General features: G+C 40.3%; 2 protein-coding genes across 3 annotated transcripts in view; one reads left to right on the top strand and one right to left on the bottom strand.

The window, feature by feature from the left end:
- tesk2 (testis associated actin remodelling kinase 2) overlaps window positions 1-8,856 on the top strand; it is a 78,466-nt gene extending 69,610 nt beyond the window's left edge. For both annotated transcript variants that reach the window (XM_003220261.4, XM_062979626.1), the window contains 3 exons: window positions 1,783-1,869; window positions 2,010-2,157; window positions 4,692-8,856. In XM_003220261.4, coding sequence (XP_003220309.1) covers window positions 1,783-1,869; window positions 2,010-2,157; window positions 4,692-5,704 — 1,248 coding nt within the window. In that variant the 3' untranslated portion in view covers window positions 5,705-8,856. The remainder of the gene's footprint in view (window positions 1-1,782; window positions 1,870-2,009; window positions 2,158-4,691) is intronic.
- A 1,791-nt stretch (window positions 8,857-10,647) lies between these two features.
- toe1 (target of EGR1, exonuclease) lies at window positions 10,648-24,249 on the bottom strand. Its single transcript, XM_003220210.4, has 8 exons — window positions 23,218-24,249; window positions 20,630-20,750; window positions 17,502-17,542; window positions 16,488-16,584; window positions 16,081-16,239; window positions 14,684-14,943; window positions 12,705-12,879; window positions 10,648-11,587 (listed from the first exon to the last, which is right to left on the bottom strand). Exons 2-8 carry the CDS (start codon window positions 20,738-20,740, stop codon window positions 10,814-10,816), a joined length of 1,617 nt encoding a protein of 538 aa, XP_003220258.1. The 5' UTR covers window positions 20,741-20,750; window positions 23,218-24,249; the 3' UTR covers window positions 10,648-10,813.
- Between the last annotated feature and the right edge of the window lie 74 nt (window positions 24,250-24,323).

The following is a 24,323-nucleotide window of genomic DNA, read 5'->3' on the forward strand; positions in this document are numbered from 1 at the left end:
CAAGATCCACAAAGATGTGGAGAGATATGTCAATACCTGCCCGGTATGCCAGCGTTCCAAGACAAGAAGGGAAAAGCCCTCAGGGCTACTGCATCCCCTTCCTACTCCATCTCGTCCATGGGAGATAATTTCTGTGGATTTTATCACTGACCTACCACCCTCCCTTGGATATACCGCGATCCTAGTGGTGGTGGACCTTTTTACCAAATTGGCCCATTTCGTTCCTTGTGACGGCCTTCCCACGGCCAAAGAGACTGCAGATTTATTCCTTCAACATATTTTCCGGCTACATGGATTGCCCAAGAGTCTAGTCACAGACCGTGGATCTCAATTCACCTCTCGGTTCTGGAAGGCACTGCAACAACTATTGGGCATAGACTCTCGTTTATCTTCAGCTCACCATCCTCAAACGGATGGGCAAACGGAGCGCACCAATGCCACTTTGGAACAATACCTTCGCTGTTATGTAAACTATCAACAGGACAATTGGGCGTCCCTATTACCTCTGTCAGAGTTTGCCTACAACAACGGTGTCCAGGCTTCAACTAAGGAAACCCCGTTCTTTGCAAACTACGGTTTCCATCCACGTTTCTTTCCTTCTGTCATTGAAACCTCAGAAGTCCCCACAGCGGAGGACTGGCTGCAAGAACTCACAGCGGTGCAACAACTATTGCTCCAGCAACTGGACCAAGCCAAGGAGGACCCCATTGCTGACTGGGGTTGATCAGATTTGTTGTCTAATGTTTCTGACAGGTACAAGTTTTAGGAAGGTTTTCTTCAATAAGAGATTAGTTTAATAGTACTGGCAATTTCAAAATTAATCCATACAAGAAGTACTGCAAAATTACGTTCATAAGTACGTCACAATAATAGTCAAAGGAGTTCCTGTTTCATCATTGACTGGCCAGCTATGCAATTTTTCCATAGTCTGAGCTGGTGATGACCAAACCTTGTGTAAAGTTGAGAGTGTTTCTGGATTAGATGAACCAGAACTCCCTGATGTAAGTAGGTAAAAGTAGAAAGTCCTTTATGCAGTATGCTATACAGTTTAAAATGTTACAACACATTGGGAGTACAGTCTCACAATTCTGAAGTGAAATACTGAAACGTTACCCGCTAATTTGGAAATTAAAAATGAATGGGAGAACTGAATTACCTCATATGTGATTCTCTGGTGGAATGTGTATGATGTGCATTCAAGCCACTTGTCAACTTCTAGCTAACTCCTTATTTTAATAGTTTTTTTCTTAGGTAAGGAATACTAATAGGCGGCTTGCCGTTGCCTTCCTCTGAAATTTCCTTAGAGGGTGGAGGGCAGGCCAATTACCCATGTGTTCAGTAGTATGTAACAGTAGTATGTTGGAACTAAAATAGGCTTTAAGTTCTAAGAAGAAAGGCTCAGCAGGATGCACTAGGATTGGGTTACTTGTCCCCAGCATCACATAATAGAAGGCACACTATTCAGGAGAGGAGGGTAAGGGTACCTTTTATTCAAGCAAGACCAGTGTACAAACTGACAAAAAAAATCTCCTTTCTCCTGGTTAATATTCACACGGACGATTTTGGTATAGATTGGGGCACTGTGGGTTTAATAGATATGACTCAGAATTGATATGGAATTTACACACATAGTTCAATATCTTGCCAGTATATTGCTTCTTTCTGGACAGCTTTTTATATTTTATCTTAGTTTTCATAATTTCCTCATTTACTTTTGTAGTACATGGTTTCTCCCAATTGTATGTTTATATTTATTTTATCTTTTTTTCCTGCCATGTTCAGAATTTTGGATTGGATTATGATGCCTTTCAGCATATGGTAGGAGATTGTCCGCCGAACTTCCTCCAGTTAGCCTTCAACTGCTGCAACGTGAGTATATTTAGAAGAAAAATACAAAACCAGAGCCAAATTATGTGCAAAGGATATGCATCATGACTTACAAACTAACCATACAGATATTGCATCATAACAGGGCCAGGATATAATACAATTTATTTTTATTTTCATAGATGGACCCAAAGTTACGCCCTTCATTTGCTGACATTGTCAAGGCACTGGAGGAAATCTTGAGCAATTTGAAAAGTGAAGAGGATGAAAGAGAAAGGAAGCTTCTAATGTTGGACAATACTGAAAGAAAACCCATCTCTGTTTCGAAAGGTAGGAATTGATGAGGATTACTAAATAAGAGTACTATGCAATGTATGTTGCCATAGGTTTACTTCTTCACTTTTTGGAATAAGAGTTTGTTTATTCAGTTTCTCCCAATAAGGAACCTAAGGTGGCTTAAGGAATAGATTAGAATAAAATATAGCTAAAACTACTTAGAATACAAACATTAAAAAAGAAATTAAATAGAAAAACACTCATTTAAAACACTCTCTTTTTTTGCACTTTTGAAGCATATTAATGAGAGTAATAGTGAAGCGCCCTTCCCCATTTGAACAACTCTTGTGCCACAACCAGTTAGCAGCTAAAGGCCTGTCTGAAAAAAAAGATCTTTGTTTGCCAGTAGAAAGTGAATAACTGGGGATTAACCTAGCATTTTATGGAAGGAAATGGCAAAGCTTGGGAGCAGCTGCTAAGAAGACCCTTCTTGTATCCTCACCAAGCATGCTTGTGATGCTGATAGCATCGAGAGAAAGCCTTCTCCCAAGGATCTTAAAATTACATAGGTATTACTAATTTGTTTTTAAATCTCATACTTGATAACAAATTAGAGTTTAGATATAATTATCCAATCACTGACTTGAAAGGCCCATTAGTTAAATTTCTAATGGACAGTTAAACATCTCAAGTATTTTTGGGTCTCATTTTTTTGTGCCTGCATTCTTTATTTCTTATAATATATGAACTTAAGGTTTCTTAGCACAGTGAAAGAAAAACATTCATTTGTGAAAAGTATCCAGGTGGGGTGAACCCCAGGAGCAGGATAAATACTGTTTTAGGTCTTTCTTGCCATCACCACACAGAATACAAGGATTAAATACTGTTGGACACAGTAGTCGATCCTTGTGTTCTATGTTGTGGTGGCAAAAAGCAGGGATGGTAGTTGTTAACTTGCGCCAAAGTTTCTGCATTGTTCCTCATTCACTCAAATGTTAAAAAGCATACAGAGATTACATATACAGCTGCCTTTGGCATTGCAAAGAATGAGTAACCTTAATACCTGTATGAGATTCATTTTGACACAAGTTTGCCCAAGAAACCTCTAGGTTAGTGCCAATTAATTTCAGGTTCTCTCTGTTACATTTAAAAACAGAGACATGGCGAATATAACAGACCTTTGGCCTAATTGGATTATATATAGCACATCCCTTTAAAGCAGTGATTAAAGTGTGCTCCATGAAGCATACTAAGGGGCTCTGCTGTTCCCCCCTCCCCTTCCCCAAGTTTTTCCTCTTTTTTCCTGTTCCTCCCCAACTCTCTCACAACGAAAGGCTTTTTCAACCTTCCTCCCTCGCCCCCAAAAGCCTTTTTTCCCTTGCTTCCCTTATCCCCAAAAGCCTTTTTCACTTGCTGCCCAGATCCTTTTCCCTAGTCCTTGCTTGCTTTCAAAGGCCTGTTTCCCTCTCACTGCTCAATGGGTGCTTTGATTGTGCTTTTCCTGCTTGGCAGAAGGGCATTGGCCTGGATAGCCCTGGGCTCTCCCACTGAAATATGGTTAAATTTATGTTGGTTAAAAGGCTTGTCCATGCCTGATATATATATATACATTATATATAATATAAAATATTAACATTTCTTGGAGCTCCACAGGAAAAGATTTGAGAACCCCTGCTGTAAAGCATTACACTGCCACCTGGTGTCCTTAAAGAAATTAAAATTCTATTGTTCTAATCTTCTATTTTCTTTCTTTCCTTACAACCTTTTAGAGGAAGCAGTTTTATGGCAAGGCACAATTTCCTTTGAACTCCCTATTTGTAGTTTGTTTTAGTGATGCCATGTTTAAATGTATTTAACAGATTTTGCCCCCAAGTGCTGTGTATCCTAATTTCTGCACTGGACAATGTGCTGTTTCAAGACTGAGGTGAAATATAACAATTCACTTCCAGAGGAAAGTATTAGTGTTCACTTTTATCTTTCACAGCTCAAGGGTGTCTTTGCTCTAAGGAAAAGTCACTTCTTGAAAACATTAGTTTTTAATATAAGGGATTCAGACTATTTCTGTATTAAATGGGTAATGTCTTCTTAAACTCAGGTTCTTGGGAAGTATCTACTAGTGCACAAGGCACACATGACATTTGGAAAAAATATATCTCCTGTCATATTGAGCATTTGAACAAACTTGCCCCCATACAGAATATATAACATTATTGAAAGAAAAAGCAATTATGTCAGTGGCTGCAACGTCACTAAAGGCTTATGCAGAGTGAAACTGATTGAATCCTTTTAGATAAAAGATGTTCAGTGAGCAGATGTCAGATCAATATTTGGAAGATCTGAAATTCTATATTATTGATTGGAATATATATTCTCTATTCAATCTTTTCTTCCCTGTTTTGAGGAAGAATCATCTGCGAATGAAGCATTTCTTTTGATGGAGAACTCATGCATTTCCCAAATGTGTGTGTGTTTCTGAAGGAGTTTTTAAAAAGTCACAAGCATGTTGGGCATCTTTCCTTGAGCCTGTATGATTCCATTACTAACACCAACCTTTAATTTAAACCTGATTTTCTTTTTTCTTTTTTTAGGATTACTAGAGAGAGGACAAGGATTCAAAAGACTGAGCTCACTGGATGACAAGATCCCACCTAAGTCTCCCCGTCCACGGCGCAACATCTGGTTGTCACGCAGTCAATCAGACATCTTCTCTCGAAAGCCTTGTCGCAAAATAAATGTGCAGGATCCTTACTACACACCAAGCAAAGGAGCAAACCGCAAAGTCAACCCCTTCAATTCTAGGGAAGACTTGAAAGGGGGAAAGATCAAATTTTTTGACATGCCAAGCAAATCTGTGATATCTCTTGTATTTGATTTGCACTCTCCAGAAGCAGGAACGTATCTGAAGATGAGCCAACCGCAGTTTAGGCCATCATACAGCATTGACTGGCAAGAATCCTCTTTCCTTCCTGGAAGACGGAGCAGATCACTCCCAGTCTCTCCTGAATTTGTACATAAAGGTTATAGTACATTTGGGGATCTCTCAGCAACTGTTAGTAGGTGTGATCCTAGTCAGTTAGGGGCTGAAGTGCGGCAGAAGCTACTGAGCAGCAATAAGTATGGTGTGTCTGAGATCCCTCCTTTTCAAGCCAAACATCATAGGCAAGTGTCTTCTTTTCTTCAAGAGGAAGAGATGGATTGCTCTGATGGATTACAGCCTCAAGAAGAAAATGGATTTTGCCCTCTTAAAACTTCACTTGAGGAACCTGAACTCAGGCAGACAATGGGACACATTCTGCAAGATGCCCAGAATGCAGATGGGCCTTTGGTACAGGATTTAGACTGTTCAGAAGATAGATCTTCAGAGATGTTCATGAGCTGTGCCACCTCTGAAGATATGGAGGTAGAAGATGAAACTCAAAGGAATATGCCTTCCACTAAGCTGGAGTCTTCCAAACTGTTGTTCAGTGCTAATTCTTCCCCACAACCAGGCAGAGTGTCTTCTCTTTTTGAAGCAGTGGATAGTGACACCTCAAATCTGGTTTCTCTTCCATCTTCAAATGCACCAGCACCAGTAAACGAGCAGTCAAAATGTGACATTTAAAGCCTAGCTATGATACTATGGTTAAAAAAAACCCTTCCAACAGCTTTGGTTTTAATTTCTATGTCAGAGTGCTCTAGGAATTTGTAGCAATACAGCCATTTGGGAACTCCCAACATGTATTTGGACAGCATGTAAGAGAATCTCATGTGTCTGAGAGCATGTAAGAGAATCTCATGGCTTACCATAGGAGGCAGCTACTGTAGACAGAAGGAGGGAGCCACACCTACATGGGATGCCATAGATTTATAATTCTGAAACAGATGGGATCAGGGACAAACCTATTAGAACCCCTCCTTCCATTTCCTCATTCATACATGTCTTTCTGTTAAAAGAATTCTTAGTCTCTACTGAAAGAATTCTTTCAAACCTGGTAGTGACACTTTATTTCAGATATCCCAAATTTTTACTTTGCCTTTCTCCTTGGCAACTGTTGAGCAAATATAAATGACAGCTTCTGTTGCTTGTAAGAGGTTTGAAATGGGCAATGCACTGATATTCTAGATCGGGGTGGGAAATCACTTACTGTACATCCATTGCCTCTGCCTATTAACCATGCTGCTTAGATTTGGTGGGCCACTAATTTCCATATTTGCTCTAGATGGACAGGGAGATGATAGCTCGTTTCTCTCATGAAGGAACAAGGCAAAAGTTCCCTTGTATTCCATAAACAAAGTTGGACCTGGTTGCAGTAGCTAAACTTCTTAATTCATCCAGTCTAGTTTCAAACACTTGCTTAGTGAACAGTTTGGAACTTTACTTCAGGACATCCTTTGCCCAATTACAATTTGCTTTGGCCATGCTTTAAACTATAACCTATAATTCCCTAAGCAATAATAGCTGTTATACAGGTAATGCCTGTTCAATCAATCTGATGAGCTCCTGTTACAAAAAAGTTCAACAGTATATTCACGTATCTTAGATATCTCTGTTCTGTGTTGTAGGAGAAATGAGGCAATGAAACTCTACAAATATCAATATTAAATTCTAAAGTAAGCCCACCTCTCCTTAGCAGCATGTTCTTGAAGTCTATCTGTCTGCAACACTTTCAATCGTTTTCTGTTTTGGCCTGTCACACTGAATAGATGTCTGTACATTTGGAAACATGGTTTATATTTACAGGTTGTATAATCCCATTTTGAATCTACCTGAGATCCCTCTAATGGAGAGGATTTGCTTGCTTGCATATTAGATTTGGACCAGGCTGAAGGAATAGCATGCTCATTTTGTACGTAACTTCCTCTCAGAATCCAGACTCGTCCTGAATGCCCAAAAGTAGAGAGGTCAGTATGAATTCTATGTGAGGAATGCCTTTGATCCTGTATTTTAATACATTAGACTAGTGAGAACTCCCCTATGGGGAGGAAAATAAATGCCGTGCTTGCCTCCCTTTCCTTTTCATCCCTCAAAGATGAACTATATAGAATAAGTGAAATCCATTTAAATATCAAGCAATAACATGATGATCACGGAGCAATACTGAAATCCTGAAGAGCAGATAACCCCTTGCTTAAAGTTCACTTGTTGAAAACTTATCAGCAGTAAACATATCTGTACTTCTTTATACCCTTGCATTCCTGTTTTGCATCTGGAACAAAACATGATTATCCTTTCACCATCCATTAACATAGATTTCTAAAGCATTACCATTTCTTATCTCTTTCAGAACCAGCCAAAGAGAGCCCATGTAATATTTTTTTAAAAACGAATATTGGAAAACAAAAGTATCTGAGTTACCAGCTTATTTCTAAACACTTCTCCGACAGTTTGAATTCGGTATCAGCAAAATAGTTTGGTGTGTGGATGATGAACTGAGAATTTGGGTCTGCTTTGGAGACTGTGAAAGTCCATGTCTGCTCAATGGCTTTGCTGTGAGGCCTCTAATAATCTTGTAGCCTTTTGATGTTTTAATAGTGCTCTTATTACGTGTTGAAAGGCTGATGGTGAATCAAAAGGCACCGCTTGGGACAAGTGGCTTCTGCCCTGACCTTACTCTTCTTCCTTTGTGTATTTTTCCTTTTACATGAGGTCTTTCTCTATACACCCCAGAATGGAAGCAGGACAAGCTTATGTGGCTACTCTACATTCACACCAGAATGCTGAGCTTTAGGTGGGGTTCCTTATTTTAACATAGAAAGTATGAAATATTCCGTTTGTATTGTGATGGAAGGAGGGTTGGCTTTTAAAAGAGCCTTGGTGAATGCTAATTCTTTTGTGATGTGATTAAAACAAAATGTATACCGTCCCTTTGTGCAACAGGTAAGAGCCCCTGGCATCTTACCTGTGCATTCTCCAAGCCAGTATTTCAGATCATCTGTTGGTCATTAGCTGTACTCAGTACAGAACATGGTTTGTACAATGCTTTGTACAAACAGAACAGTGAATAGTTTTACTTTTATCATGTTTTTGATTTGCTGACAAAGATGCAGCTTGCTTTTTATAAGCCACCTGCAGACACTTCTAAGATCCCCCAACTGTTTTTAATTCTTTGAATTTATTAAACGCCTATTAGAAGTTATACATGTGGCTGATTGGTGAACGAAGATTGTGTGAATAAATGTAACAAATTGCTGCCCCAGGAGAAGGTGGGGACACAATAGGTTTATTCTTGGTTGCTGTATTTTGTCCAAGAACACTGGTGTTCCTTGCCAGTTTAACTACAGACACTTGAATAATTCCTCTTTGCACTTAATGCTGCTGTTTATACTGCATGTCACTACATTTCTATGCAAAAAATAACCTTTGGGGCAGCCAAATATTTGATTAAGGTTTAAAGATCTGTGAAAGATCTATTTTCATATTTATGAAGGAATTTTATGTCTTAATATTTGCAGTCTGTAAATAGCTAAAACTTTGTCATTAAAACTTAGAAAAAAGTTTGTAGCCTGTGCATAATTTAATACTGCCAGAGAAGAATTTTTGCAAAACTTTTTTCTAATATTGCGAATATTTATGAATATGTAAAGAAGCAAATGTTGAGGTTTTTATGTTGATTTACTTTTTCTGACTTTTCTCTTAACTACATAAATGGTATGTTTTACTGGATCTGAAATAAGTAACCAAAGATGAATCTAGTTTAAAGTATTTGCATATGTTTTGTCAGTTTTTGTAAATTGTTTCCCAATTTGCTTTCCAAATAAAAACAAATAAATTTACCTTTGCTGTTGAAAAGATGAAGTGAAAGAGAAAACAAAAATTAATGTAATACATAGTTCTAGAATCTTTGTAGTATACCCATTGCAAATTACAAATGGATACTGAAAGGCACAGATGCTATTACACTATGTAACAAAATTTGAAAAATTTTGTTTCTGGCTTGAAAGTTTTTTTAATTATGCGATACTTTTTTGTAGTTTGATAGAAGCAATTAGAAAATAATATTTATCACCCAGGAACAAAAAATCAAGTTGCATGGTGTTATTTTCTCATGCCTTGCATGTAGCTTTGCGATATACTTAATCACTTTTTGAGGAAGATGACTTCTCCCCTTCTTGGTTAACATTTCTGATCTCAATAATGATTCTTTACATAGTTTTGACTTGCTTCAGAATTCTTAATCATATATTTAAATAGAAATGTGGTTACTATATGTTGTAAGGATCCTGGTAATGTTCTTCAAGATATTTCTACAAGCCGGTCCATCACATTTTCTAGTACTCACCTTGAAATTATATTTACATGTGTGGGTGCACCTTCAAGTTGCCTATCAACTTACGGCGACTTCATGAATTTCATGGGATTTTCTTAGGCAAGGAATACTCAATGGTGGTTTTGCCAATTCCTTCCTCTGAAATATAATCTAAAGCATCTGGTATAGAAAGTGTATGCTGCCTATGTAGCAATGCTTTATTTTTAATATACATACAAACATATATTCATAAAAGGCCTGCTGCCTCAACTTAAAGGGCCAGCATCCAGTTTTCTCCATTATTTAATAAATTATTTCACAAAGCATAGCCATTAGTTCTCAAAAATGGGATTGAGGTATATGGATACGTGATTCCTTTTTTGGATAACTTATCTATATCCATTTAATCTCTGTCTCCATAAATTCATAGATTAATATATATAAAACACTTTCATGCTCCTGCCCCAAATCAACCATTTTTACAAAGTGATCCTTGTTTCCGCTTTGTAGTGGAAAAAGGGATTATCACTCCTATCCCAATAAAATGTGGTTATAGGGAAAGATAACTAAGCAAAAATGCCTTGGATTTTTTTAGTTTTGCTTTGCACAAATAGTTTTTTGATTGGTAATTTTCTCTTCCATCTTAAGAAATAAAGCATGATTGTGTTAAAATATATACAAATATATTTTGATACTAGCAGTTATATTTGAAACCATTTTGAAAAGCAGGATAAAAATAAATAACCCTTTTCACAATAATCGCCAACATGGATATCCTGCTTCCCACTATCGCTGAATTGACCGTATCATTGAACTATTTACCAGACTATAAGGTTTCCTTCTTGGCTACTGAATACCAGTGTAGACTACCATGGTGTGTACCTTGCTGCACATAATTTTACATTTGTAATTCAGTCTCTGGGCAGTATCTCACTTGCTTAATCCATCTGGTGCTATCTGCTAATTTAGTGATTTTCTTGTTAATTTGTCACTCGGTATCATTAGTTTATAGCAGTGTTTCTCAAACTGTGCTCCTCCAGGTGTTTTGGACATCAGCTCTCAGAAATCCCAGCCAGCTTGCCAGGTGTTAGGAATTGTGGGAGCCATGTTTTTCCCTTATGATAATAACAAGAGAAAAAATGGTGCTCCTGGACGTTATAGTAATACGCTGTCAATTCTCATGCTATTTGAATGGGTGAACTAAATTAGGCTGTTATAAATTAGAGCCTGTATTATTAATTCCAGGAAGTTCTTAAGTTTTCTCCCCAGCTTTATGAATATATATACATAAACTATAAATAAACAATTAAAGAAAAACTTATATAGAGTTATTTAATTTTACATATATTTTTTTAAAAAAAAACTATATCAGATACAAGCATTTGGTTTCTTATACCAGCTATTCCAAGTAGCTACTTGGTAGTTTGAGGACTGTGGCTAGAAGTTGCTCTCATCTGCTGTCCCCCATAGGAGGTCTCCTTATCTTACATACTGAGCCAGGCCAATTTCATCTTCTGGCTGTGACCTCTGGAGGGTTTTGCAAATAAACTTTTTACAATCTGAAGTGGCACTGACTTCCCACTGAGGTACAGTTTGTTGTGGCAGTCCGGCAACCAAGGCCCTTCACTTGAGTCTCTGTGTTCATCATTCTTGAGCATATGTACATATGCCATTATGTAACCTGTCATGAAGGCATCAAACCCAGCCCTGTGAATACCTCCCTCTGAACTGCAAGGCAGAGACACTGCTGGGTTCTCTGTGCCTGGTAAGTAGTCCGCCGCCAATGCACACTCAACTGGGGCCTTGGGCCTTGATCCTTCAGGCCCTGCTCCCTCCTCCTGTTGGCCATCTCTGGAAGGTGAGGAAATGGAGCCCTCACTGTCAGCCAAGTTGATTTGTTCTTCATCCATTTTGGTATCACCTGCAGTATCAGAACCTAGTTCCCGTTCCACATCCATAAAACTCTCCTCATTGCTGGAGGCAGGTCCTCTCCCTGCACCGTCTGCAGCAGCAATAGTGCTGCTAGGACAGGACTGTTTGGAGGGTGGCCCATCTTCCATGTTGCAATATTCACCCCCATTCTTCTCAGCTCTTTCCAACTCAGGTTTGTTAGAGGGATCTGCAGCACTCTTACGCCGCCTCCATCTTGGCTTCCTCTTCTTCCTCTTCCCCTCTTTGTGGTTTTCATCTTCAGTAATTATTAGTTCAATGTTATGAGACTGTGAACACCTTGGTCCATCTGGGCACCAGCCATACGCCTGAGGGAGGATGAAAATCATTAGCAGAGCTGAAAAAGAATTTGCATTGGACTAGAGGGGCCCCTGGTGGCACAGTGTGTTAAAGCGCTGAGTTGCTGAACTTGTGGACCAAAAGGTCCCAGGTTCAAATCCCGGGAGTGGAATGGGCGCCCGCTATTAGCCCCAGCTCCTGCCAACCTAGCAGTTCATGCAAATGTGAGTAGATCAATAGGTACCGCTCCGGCAGGAAGGTAACAGTGCTCCATGCAGTCATGCCAGCCACATGACCTTGGAGGTGTCTATGGACAACGCAAGCTCTTCGGCTTAGAAATGGAGATGAGCACCAACCCCCAGAGTCAGTCACGACTGGACTTAACATCAGGGAAAACCTTTAGCTTTTAGAGTACTTCCAACTCCTAAACATTTATGTGACTGAAATCACAGCAACCTGATTCCCTAGAGAGCAGCAGGACTACGGTAATATTCCAGACTATCAATACCTCCTTGGTTGGGTCACACATCCCATTTATTCCTAATATTTAAAAAGCAGCACCCGAATATCCAAGAAAAAGATTCCATCTTTTAATGATTCACCAGTCAGAATAAACATTTACCTCCCACTACTGGATACCCAGCAATCAAGATAATTGTTAAGACCCAATATCTAGAAGATCTGTCTCTCACATACTGGTTAGCCTGTCCTTTTAAGTCCTCACTGCAGAATAAACAGAGTATAGAATCACCTATATGCAAACTACCCTGAGAAGCATGTTATTTATTTATACCCTGCTTTTCAAACTGACATACACTTGATCTTTAAAATAATGCAGTGAGATGGTAAGGCCAATAGTGTTACTGGGTGAAGGTTTCCCAATAAGTTTCCACAGCCCAATAGGGAACTGAGTCTGGATTTGCTAAATCCCAGTCCAAGCCTTTAATCACTACACTATGCTGGATCTTTAAGAATCTGAACAAAATTATGGTTTTGACAAGCAATTTGTGGCCCTTGAGATAACATGTGACTGCAACTCCCATCAGACCTAGCCAGCAGGAAGGGTGATGGGAGCTTAAGTCCCAGAGCCTCTCGAAGTTCCCTCACCACTTTAAACTATGGGAAGCAAAGGGGAGGGAGACTTACAGAAAATGTCTGGCAGGTAGTGACTTTATTTGCAGTGTCATTTCCAGGTTGGCTGATATCAGACAGAGAACAGAGGCGGTAGTCAATATAGGAAGCTATGCTGGCAGGGTAGCTGCAGAACTCTATGGTGAGGTGCTCCTTCTTGGAGTCTTTCAATCTGCAATTTTCTCTCTTGCTGAAACAGAAGAACTGCATTAAAACTAGAAGAAAATAAACTGCCTTCAGAAATGGTTATTACTCTGTATCCAGAATCAGGGCAGTTTGTGACCTTCCAGATGATGTTAGAATACTAGCCCAGCTAACACAACACAAGCAAAAGACTTTGAAACAGTCAAAATCCAATGTACTAATGCCTTGAAAAATCTCTCCAGCTACTACAAAGATAACCACCTGAAGCCTAACCCTGCCAAGACACAAATGTGTGCTTTCCACTTCTGGAACTGTGAAGCCAATGGGAAATTGAAAGTTACCTGGGAAGGCCAAGAGCTTGAACATTGTTTACATCTTAAAAATCTTGGTGTCACCTTAGATCAAACAGTGACATATAGGAAACACTGCATGAACACCAAGCACAAAGTAGCTGCACGCAGTAACATCCTGCAGAAACATACTGGCAGCCCATGGGGTGCAGACCCAAAATTAGTAAGAACATCAACCCTGGCCTTGTCTTACTCAACTGCTGAGTATGCCTGTCCTGTCTGGCACAAGTCTGCCCATGTGAAGCAGGTGGACATAGCACTGAACGAAACATGCAGAATAATCACAGGATGCCTTAAACCTACACCTGTTGATAAACTCTACAAGCCAGCTGGCATTCCCCCCCCCCCCCCAGGTGCAACGGGAAGTTGCTGTTAACTGTGAGAGAAATAAGGTTGAACACTGTGACAGCCACCCATTGCATGGCTATCAGACTCCTCCCAGTAGACTCAAATCAAGGAAAAGCTCCATGAGAACCACCACTCCTCTTAACGTTCCCCCAGCAACAGCGAGAGTGTCCCTCTGGGCAGCTATGCCAGGAAATCCCAGTTGGATGGCCCCCCACAAAGGTCTGCCTCTAAGAGCAAACCAAGAATGGGCAACTTGGAAGTCCCTGAACAGACTCAAGTGGAGTGGGCAGATCAAAAAACAACCTGGCAAAATGGCACTACCTAAAAGAATCCTCCACTTTGTGCAACTGTGGAGCAGAGCAGACAACTCCCATCTGTATGCTTGTCTGCAGTGTCCTGCCTCATGTACAGAGGAATAATTGTTTGAGGCTACAGACAATGCAATCGCTGTTGCCTGTTGTTGGTCAAAAGATATTTAGCCACTTGTGCTTCTTCTATTTTTTTATGCGTTTTATTTCTAATTTATGCAATGCTTTTGATACAAAAGTCCAGCTAACGGCTCCCAGCCGAACACAGACAACAAATTAGCCACCAGGAAAGCTCTTTTGGTGTACAGGGGGAAAAAACAATGGTAGAAACAGAAATCAGAAAGTAAAATATGCTTCCTCCTTTAGAACAGTGCAGCTCAAAACAATAGCCCTGGACCAGTGTGTCTCTGAGCCAATGACCACTGGTCCTTGACTGGTTTACTGGGGTGAGGTGCGGAGGAGCAATTATTCCCAATGGGCAGAAATATGTTACTGGTTTCCCACAGTTCTCAGACAAACTGAGAAGTACTATTTAGATGGCAGTACAATTTTACATCAATTTATTTTGCATCAACCATTCTGGTAGTGCAAAATAAAGTGAAGGATCACTTTTTCCCATCCAAAATTTCTCCATGTGCCAGAGGAATAAGATTGCTAGTGACTATAAATAATAGCTGGCTAACTACAGACATTTTAGTTCTTATCCTGCACCAACCCATTCATTTGAGAATCAGATGATGTTCTTGCACAGTTTGGCAAGCAACACAGAAACAGACCTGATCCCAAATGTATTCCAGAAATCCATGCCAGAATGTGAAAGCTTCACCCAAATAGGAATGCTTACCACTTTTTGTAGGCATACTCTAAGTAAGAGGCCACAAAACGTGTCTCAAACTCAGAAGCATACTTGGTGTCATAGATCCCAGCTGGGAACATCTCTGAAAGGTCACCAGTAAATGTACCCAAGTTATCAGGTAGCTGAGCATAGAAACACTGGTACAAGAAGACCAAATCGATTAGGCCATTATGTAGGATGAGAGGCTTTCGAGCTCGAATCAGTTCCAGGAAAAAAGTACGAACAGTCTGGCTCTCGTTTTCATTTCCCTTAGATGGGAGAAGGAGAGAGAAAGTAAGTAAACTCCATCTCTAAGGCATACATGAGCTTTCCTATTATGAGAATCACTTCTGTTTCGGAAAACCCATCCCACAGCCTCATATGGTAAGGGATTTTAGGACCAGCCCTCCTCAATACAATTTACAATATAAATGCAACAGAGCCCAGAATATAACAAAGGAAACAAAACATCCTCGGTCATGGTTTGCCACCAGTTAAAGCACTGGCAAGAATAGCATATAGGAACTCCATATACTAAGCCCACAATTTTCAATGATGTTTCCAATCAATGCCTCTGAAAGATATTACCACTAGTTAGCTCCTTGATCCCAACATGATGTCATAAGAGGACACAGACTTGTTTTCTGCTACCCTCGAGATTAGGACTCGGAGCAATGGGTTCAAATTACAGGAAATGAGATTCCATCTGGACATTAGAAAGAACTTCCTGACCGTATGACCTATTCAACAGTGGGATTCACTGCCTCGGGGTGTGGTGGAAGGTGTGGTCCTTCCTTGGAGATATTTAAACAGAGGCTGGATGACCATCGGTGGGGGTACTTTGTGCTTTTTCCTGAATGGCAGGGGGTTGGACTGGATGGCCTTGGGGTCTCTTCCAACTCTATTATTCTATAATTCTGACTGTTTTCTCAGCTAGTGGAATGAGTGTCTCATAGACTGATAACGGGTGTACAATTCTCCAAGGCTAAAGGGCTACACTGGCATCTGAGGAGACCTTGGAGAAAAACATAACCCACTGCAAGAAGAATTCGATCCCCCACCCAAAAGTTATGTTCTGTTTTTAAAAAATGCCTCTCCTGGGCATGAAATAGTCCTGCGGACACACTGCATTTAACCCGCCCCTACACCACAGAGTTTTCTGTTAAAAAAACGTGGATTAGCATAAACTCAACATCTAATGTTCTGGCTCAGGTGGAAGTACATCTTTCAGCAACCATACTATGAAGTAAAATATTCATCTAGGATGCTAACTGAATAAGACCACTTTTCAAGTATTTATTTGTAAAAGACTATTCACATTTGTATTCCAGAGACCCAACAGTAAACACTATAATTAAAACATACAACTAATTAAATAAAAACACCTCCCAATGGTGCCCTCATACCTTGTCATTGCCCTTATGATAAGGAATCCCCTGAGAATACTGTTTGTTGAAGTCAAAGCCATGTTGTACCAGGAACTGAACTGATTGTGGTTCAATGACATAATCCTCCATGCAGAGCAGGGTCAGATTGTAGATCTGGGAAAGGTATGTGTTTTCTGTCTGAAAATATATGCCAGCCCAATGAAAAAGAACAGAACAGAAAAAGAGCAACAGTTACTTCCTAGAAGACTATAAGTTCCCTTTATTAATTTAAAAACAAAGCTAGTAGTTATATATATATTCATTCCTTTAGGGATTATTCTTAAGGCTTACCAATTTTTACCATTCTCCACATCTATGTCTCAGCATTAACATACATTTAACTCACAAACAATTAAATGAAAAAAATGACAAGCTGAGCACCATACCTTGTCAAGTAGCTGTTTGAAACAAGCAATTCCAAGAGATAAAATGGAGCGTGTCCGGGCAGCAGTACAAACAGCCTTGTAGCGCTCTTCAATACATCTGTGAGAGAAGCATCACTCAGTAGGAAGCAAACTTAATGATAAGACTTTGGGATCATTCTGCCATAGCTTCCTTAGATTTTCTTTCTTATATAACAGGTTTCTTCTTCACATTCAATTGGACACAATCATGCACTTGGGATGACTTCCAAAAGTGGAATAATTTTTGAATCACATCTTAAATAATACACAATAGAAACACTACACAATACCCAATGAAGTATAGTATGTTGAAACAACTCTTGGGATAAGTAGGGGAAGATTCCTGAGAACATTCTGTGGACGCTTTGTGCACAAGTTAGTCCACAATTGTGGCAAATCCCTATATTCTGATGCAGCTCAATTAACGGCCTGCAAGGAAACTGGAATAGGTTTATTTCAGATTTTATTGTCTAATGTGCATTCAGAACTTAAGCTCTTTTTATAATAAATCATTAATAATTTACACAGAATAAAAGACAACACAGACTAAAATAATAACATTTTACACTGACTAAAAACACTAAACAATTGAACAAATTAAACCCTGTGTAGAAATACATTTTGGGAGAAAAAACTCGGGCAACTAATGCTTGAATAAAAAGCCATGCTTTTACTTGGTACCACAAAGAAATAAGCACAGATGGAAATGGACCTCCAAGGAGAGAACATTCTACAATGGTATATTTACTGCAAAATAAGGCTCTCATTTATGTTTTCCCACAATATATTGTTCAATTGATGGGAGACAGAAGAAAGCTCCTCAATTCCTCAGTAAGTGAAAAGGTTCATCTTGATGGGTGGAAACCAATTAGTAATTGCTTTTAGGGGAACTCTTGAAAAGAAAGGTCCACCAAGATGGAAATCTCCCTGACTAAAACAGAAACAAACAGGAAAATACAACAGAAGCGAAACATTTATATTTAGCTTATTACTTACTGGTTCAGCAAACTCTTCCTTGATCCAAGCCCACTAAGTTCCTACAGAGAAGAATAAATGTTAGACTTTCACTACCTGATGTTGTAAGATAGGCAACTGTGTACAATGGATATGGGGAAGATGTAGGTCAGCAGTATGAACATGCAAATTTTCCCAAGTTCAATCACTGATATTCAAGATAGGGTTGGAAATCACTTCTGTCTGAAACACCAAAGACTTACTATAGATTTATTTATTTCATGTCAAAAGCATTGCATAATAAATAAATTTAAAAGTGATGAAATAAAGGAAATCACAAGCAGCTAAATAGTTTTAACCAAAAAGCGGGCAACAGCGACCACACTGTCCGTAGCTTTAAACAACTCCTCTGTACATGAGGCAGGACAGTGTGGGCAAGCATACATATGCGGAGTTGTTTGTTCTGCTCCACAGTCACACAAGGTGGAGGATTCCTCCAGGTAGTGCCACCTTCCCAAGTTGTCTTTTGATCTGCCCACTCCGCTTCTGAATCTGTTTAGGGACTTCCAAGTTGCCCATTCTTGCTTTGCCCCTGGAGAAAGACCCTCATGGGGGGCCATCCAGTTAGAATTGCCTGGTTTAGCTGCCCAGAGGGATACTCTTGCTGTTGCTGGAGGAACATCAAGAGGAGTGGAGGTTCTCATGAAGCCCTTCCTTGATTTGAGTCTACTGGGAGGAGACTGATAGTCATGCAGTGGGTGGCTTTCACAATGTTCAACCTTATTTCTCTCACAGTTAGCAGCAACTTGAGTCCTCTTGGGGAGAAGGGCAGGGTAGAAATATCGGAAATAAATAAATAATAAATAAACTTCCTGTTGCACGTCAGGAGGGGCAATGCGAGCTAACTTGTAGAGTTTATCAACGGGTGTAGGTTTAAGGCATCCTGTGATTATTCTGCATGTTTCGTTCAGTGCTATTTCCACTTGCTTCGCATGGGCAGACTTGTGCCAGACAGAACAGGCATACTCAGCAGTTGAGTAAGACAAGGCCAGGGCTGATGTTCTTATTAACTGTGGGTCTGCACCCCATGCACTGCCAGTAAGTTTCCGCAGGATGTTGTTGCGTGCAGCTACTTTGTGCTTGGTGTTCATGCAGTGTTTCCTATATTTTAGTATTCGATCTAAGGTGACACCAAGGTATTTAGGATGGAAACAGTGTTCAAGCTCTTGGCCTTCACAAGTAACTTTCAGTTTCCTGTTGGCTTCACGGTTACATAGGTGGAAAGCACACACTTGTGTCTTGGCAGGGTTAGGCTTCAGGTGGTTCTCTTTGTAGTAGCTGGAGAGATCTTTCAAGGCATTAGTGAGTTGGTTTTCAACTGTTTCAAAATCTTTTGCTTGTGTTGTTAGGCCAAGATCATTGTCATACATAAAACTCTTTGTGAGTGGTGGTTGTAGCTGATCATTGGTGAAGATGTTAAATAAGGTCGGTGCAAGGACACTGCCTTGGAGTAAACCATTCTTTTGCCTCCTCCATCTACTTTTCCGGCCCTGAAACTCCACAAAGAAGCTGCGGTTTTCCAGGCTATTCTGGACAGTTTTTGTAAAGTCAAAGTCCCGGGTGATATGGTAGACTTTATGCAGCATTTTTCTATGTTGCACTGTGCCATAGGCTGCCATAAGGTCCACAAAAACTGTTCCCGTAATGCAGCCTTTCTCATAGCCTTCCTCGATATGCTCAGTCAAATGAAGAATTTGACCTGTACAGTTTTTCCTTGGTCTGAAACCTGCTTGTTGTGCAATAAGTTTGGGTTCGATAACAGGTCCTAATCGATTTAATAGCATCCTCTCATATACTTTATATAGATGACATAAGAGAGAGATTGGTCGGTAGCTTTGGAGGCATCTTTACCGGGTTTTCAAATGGCAATTATCTTAGTTTTCCTCCATACTCTGGGAATCTGTTTGTGTGCCAAGCATTGATTGTAGAATTTCAAAAGCTAGTTTTCAGCTTTGGGCCCCAAGTGTTTGATTTGCTCTATCATTAAGTCATCTAGGCCTGGGGCTTTACCAGTTTTATATCACTTGATGGCTTCTCTGAGTTCTTTCAGGTTTAGAGGAGAAGACAACTGGTGGGTTTCAAGTTCTGGCACCCTGTTGATTTTCAGCTTTACTGCGGTTGGTTTTCCCATTCTGAATTAGCTGGTGAGCTATCTGGTCTGGTGTTACGTTTGCATGTCCAGAGGGTCACTATCCAGGCGTCTCAGCAATTGCCAGGCTCTTCGGCTGCTCTTGGACGTATCAAGATTCTTAAGCAGCTCTATCCAGCGGTCTTTCTTAGCATTAGCTAAGGCTGTAGATAATTTTTGGCCTGCTGCTATAGTCTCATCGCAATAAAGATTCTCTTGAAATAGTCTGAGATATTCCTGTAGCTGATTTAGCGATTCTTCATTTAGGCCTGGTAGGTAGCTTGTGTGATAGCCTCTAGGGATTGAGAGCCTTGAGGATCTTTTCACAGCTTCTACAAACAGGTCATAATTTTCTATAGAAGGTTCTATATCAGAAATAACAGCTTCCAAGGTCTCTGTAAACTTTGTCAAGTTAGCTTTATTGAAATTATATCTTCTGCGGAATGGGACACTTTTTGGTCTTACAGCTGCATATGCTACACAGCATATTGGTCTGTGTTGTGAGTTAGGTATCGGGTTTAATACCCTTTTGATGCATTGGTGGATTATGCTTTCATTTACAAAAATCAGATCAGGGTTATAACCATGCTTCCATCGGCCGCTATTAAATGATAATAATAATAGATAATATTGAGTAGATGGATAACTGATTCTCCAAGACAGAGCACATGCTATTGTTCCCCTGAACATAGAGGCAATTGCCTTCAAGCAATTGGAAAAAAATAATACATACCCAACTAAGACCTAAGGTTATTTTCTGCATTAGTATTACTTTCCAAAACACCACTTCTCACTAAGTGGAAGACACCCTGAAGAAATCAGATTTCCTTTTTGTCTCTAAGCATCAGCTGAAGAACACCATGCCTACATTTCCAAAAAAAGACTGACTAGCCACCATTCAAAAAACAACCACACAGCTCTTGAGACTTCACTGCACACATGCTATCCCTGTTAGTAAATAGAGAAAAGCACCTTTACTCACCGTGTCAACAGCTACAAAGCTAGACGTTTGAATGGCCAGAAGCATGGATGGCCAGAGTTCTTTGAAATTATCATTCTGGACATCAATGACTGGTACCTTCAAGGAAGCCATCTTCACACAGCTGTTAGACAGAAAACATGCAGCATTAAAAAAATTCAGAAACTATGCAAGCAGAACCTGTGATTAAGAGAAACAAAAGAACTATTAGAAAATGCCAGAGAGATGTCACAAAGCATAACAACTCAAACATAAGGGAAAGCACAAATGATTTCATATGACAGAAAGTTGAAAGCTAACAAATAGTCTTGTGGTGTGCTTTAAATTAATATTATAAGGCATAAACTTCTATAATATTATCCCACTCTATCATATATATGGCTTTCCCCTTAACCTTCCCTACTGTTTTATGAAAAACAAGTGCATCCAATCACTTCCTACCATTAAAGCAATCAAAAGATAGGCAAGACCAGGTATTGTTCTCAGTTTTTTAGGTGTATATATTTTGTTCAACACCACTTAAACTAATATGGCTCAATGCTATGTAACAGTGGTTCTCAACCTGTAGGTCCCCAGATGTTTTGGCCTTCAACTCCCAGAAAGCCTAACAGCTGGTAAACTGGCTAGGATTTCTGGGAGTTGTAGGCCAAAACACCTGGGAACCCACAGGTTGAGAACCACTGCTGTACAATAATGGTGAAGCACCATCACTCTTTGGCAGAGAAGACTAAAGGCCTTGTCAAATTACAGCTCCCATGATTCCATACCATTGTGACATGACAGTTAAAGTGGGGTCAAAATGCATTAATTCTACAGTGTAGATGCATCTGTACAGCTCTAACTTTTGCTGTCCCCTAGTCTCTGACTAGCAATTTGCTTAGGAAATACACAAAGTGCAAATAAAATTATTGAATAAAGCAGCAAGTCTCCTCCTCTAAAAAAATCAATATTAAGCTTCCCCTCTAGATTCAGCATTTAGGCCGATACTTTCTTATGTTATTTTAACATTATAAACCCACTTCTTCAGATGCAGTGCAGAGTAATATTAAAATCTTTGGTATAAAATATTTATATAGTTTTGGGAATGTGATAAAAAGATTCAAATCAGGTTCCTTGCCCTAAATTTTCAGAGGGCTGAGCAAGATTATGCTGTTTTTTCAGATCTCTACAGTGGTTTTTTTTATCGTGTCAGAAGTGACTTGAGAACATACTGCAAGTCACTTCTAGTGTGAGAGAATGGCAGTCTACAGAGACATTGCCCAGGGGACGCCGGGATGTTGTTTGCTGGGAGGCTTCTCTCATGTCCCCGCAAGCTAGAGCTGACAGACTCTGACCTGACAGGCAACCTTCAGGTCAGCAACCTAACCTTCAGTTCAGCATTCAGCTGGCATAAAGGTTTAACTCGTTCTACAGTGGTTAATTAGCTTGATTTGTGGGAGCAATAAATCTGCTCACCAAAAGTCAGTTTCCCCAAGAAAATTACTGTTGTTGTATCTGCAGGAGCAAGTAATGTGCCATAAAACAATGGTATATTTACTGCAAAATAAGCCCTCTATGAATGGACTGGAATTTATTTTCACTCATTGACACTGAATGCACCTACACTGTATAATTAATGTGATTTGACAGGACTTCAACTGCTGTAGCTGAATGCTATGGATTTGTGGTTTGGTGGGGCACCAGTATCAATTGGCAAAGCAGGTAACTCCCATGATTCCATAGCTTTCGGCCATGGCAGTTAAATGGTGTCAAACGGCATTAATTCTACTATGCCGATGCACTCTCTGGCTGCTCACTGGAAAGATCCGAAAGACCTTGATCACTCCTGAAAATGTAGGGCCAGGGACATGGCTCACATCTTTTAGGGTCCAGTTCCATCCCATCCCACTTTCAAAACTGTATGCTTGAGACTTTCATAGCATTGTGTTGTTGACTGCTTTCATGGCCGGAATCACTGGGTTGCTGTGAGTTTTCTAGGCTGTATGGCCATGTTCCAGAAGCATTCTCTCCTGACATTTCGCCCGCATCTATGGCAAGCATCCTTAGAGATTGTGAAGTACAGCACTGTATAGTGGAAACTAGGCAAGTGGGGTTTATATATCTGGGAAATGTTCAGGGTGGGAGAAGTACCCCCCAACAAAGGATTCCCGTAGGCAGGGAATAGCCAGGCTTTAAGCTGCCAGGCTATTCAATGCTAATCAAGCTGGACAATTGCAACATTCACACTTCCAACAGATGAGAGTTCTTTCTCCTACCCTGGACATTCCACAGATATATAAACTCCACTTGCTTAGATTCCAAAAACTAATAACCTCTGAGGATGCCTGCCATAGGTGTGGGAGAAACGTCAGGAGAGAATGCTTCTGGAACATGGACATACAATCTAGAAAACTCACAGCAACCCAGTTTCACAGCATTTTATGCTGCATCCGAAGAAGTGGCCTTATATCCACGAAAACAAATGCTAAAATAAAAACCAATCAGTCTTAAAAGGGCTCTCGCATCCCTTTATTTCCCTCCCCTGCTCCTTTTTCTGCTGCAAGAGACTAACACGGCTAATTCTTTGAAACCCAATCCATAAATTCTGTCACCTTCTTCTGCGAAGGAAGAAACCTCCTGAGACGAGCAGGCGTCGCTACAAGGCCACCATCTTCTTTCCCACTACATGCGCCAACTTCCGGTGCGCTGCGGGGTCCTTCCCCTCCTGTCAGACCTTGCGCTTAGCTGTCTATGTACATGCCTTACTCACGTTCTCGCCACTTCAGTTTCATATCAAAGCGGTAAAATTTATAATAAGGATGGCTGTGCTTCCTCACCTTAAAAAGGCCAGTCAGCATTCATTTCTTACACAAGAAAAGTACAGCTGCCTTTTAAAAAAGGAGGCAGTATGAACTCTTGGGAAAAACACTTTAATGCTCTACTGACTCTACTGGTCGGTTTTTCACCCTGTAGAGATAAGGGTGCCGAAAACAACCAGGAAGGAGCCAGAATTAAAAACCATTGCTGTGACATGTTTTTGGGACTACATCTCCCAGAATTCCCGTCATTGGACAGCTTTTCTGGGGCTTCTGGGAGTTGAAGTCCACAAAAGTATATCTAAAGAGTAAAGACAAAGATCCACCCAGAGGAAAAGTGGATACATCAAAGGAACCACTGACCACATCAAAGGAACCACTGACCACATAGGGAAGCTGATGAAGAAACACAACCTACAAACTATCTACAGACCCACTAAGAAAATCCAACAAATGCTACGATTCTCTCACTTCTGCAGAAGTCTACCGTATACCATGCAGCTGTGGACAAGTCTACATAGGGTCCACCAAATGCAGCATTGCCCAGACACACCAAAAGGGCGCCAAAAAGAACTAACGAGTCAGAATTCAAAACCGTTGCTGTGACAGGTTTTTGGAATACATCTCCCAGAATTCTCGGTCATTGGACTGCCTTGCCGGGGCTTCTGAGAGTTGAAGTAATATTGTCTGCGCGATATGCTTGCAGTTGAACCTCATAGCACCTTTGAGGCCAAGGATGCATCTTCAGCAGGCATGGACAAACTTCAGCCCTCGAGGTGTTTTGGACTTCAGCTCCCACAATTCCTAACCCGTGTAGATGCCCGTGGGACTCTAGACTTTTGCTACCTCTCTGCAACTGCGAGTCTCGCCCTTCCCCTTTCTGAGCCTTCTCTTGGTAGAAA

This window comes from Anolis carolinensis, chromosome 4, assembly GCF_035594765.1.
Source record: "Anolis carolinensis isolate JA03-04 chromosome 4, rAnoCar3.1.pri, whole genome shotgun sequence".
NCBI classification, from domain to species: Eukaryota; Metazoa; Chordata; class Lepidosauria; order Squamata; family Dactyloidae; genus Anolis; species Anolis carolinensis.

Coding starts and splice junctions, on each gene's coding strand:
- toe1 (XM_003220210.4), bottom strand. CDS start 20,740: ATGGCTTCCTTGAAGGTACCAGTCATTGATGTCCAGAATGATAATTTC. Junction 17,543..20,629: donor GCTTTGTAGCTGTTGACACG/GTGAGTAAAGGT, acceptor TCTTCTCTGTAG/GAACTTAGTGGGCTTGGATC. Junction 14,944..16,080: donor ATCATAAGGGCAATGACAAG/GTATGAGGGCAC, acceptor CTCCCATCTAAG/GGAAATGAAAACGAGAGCCA.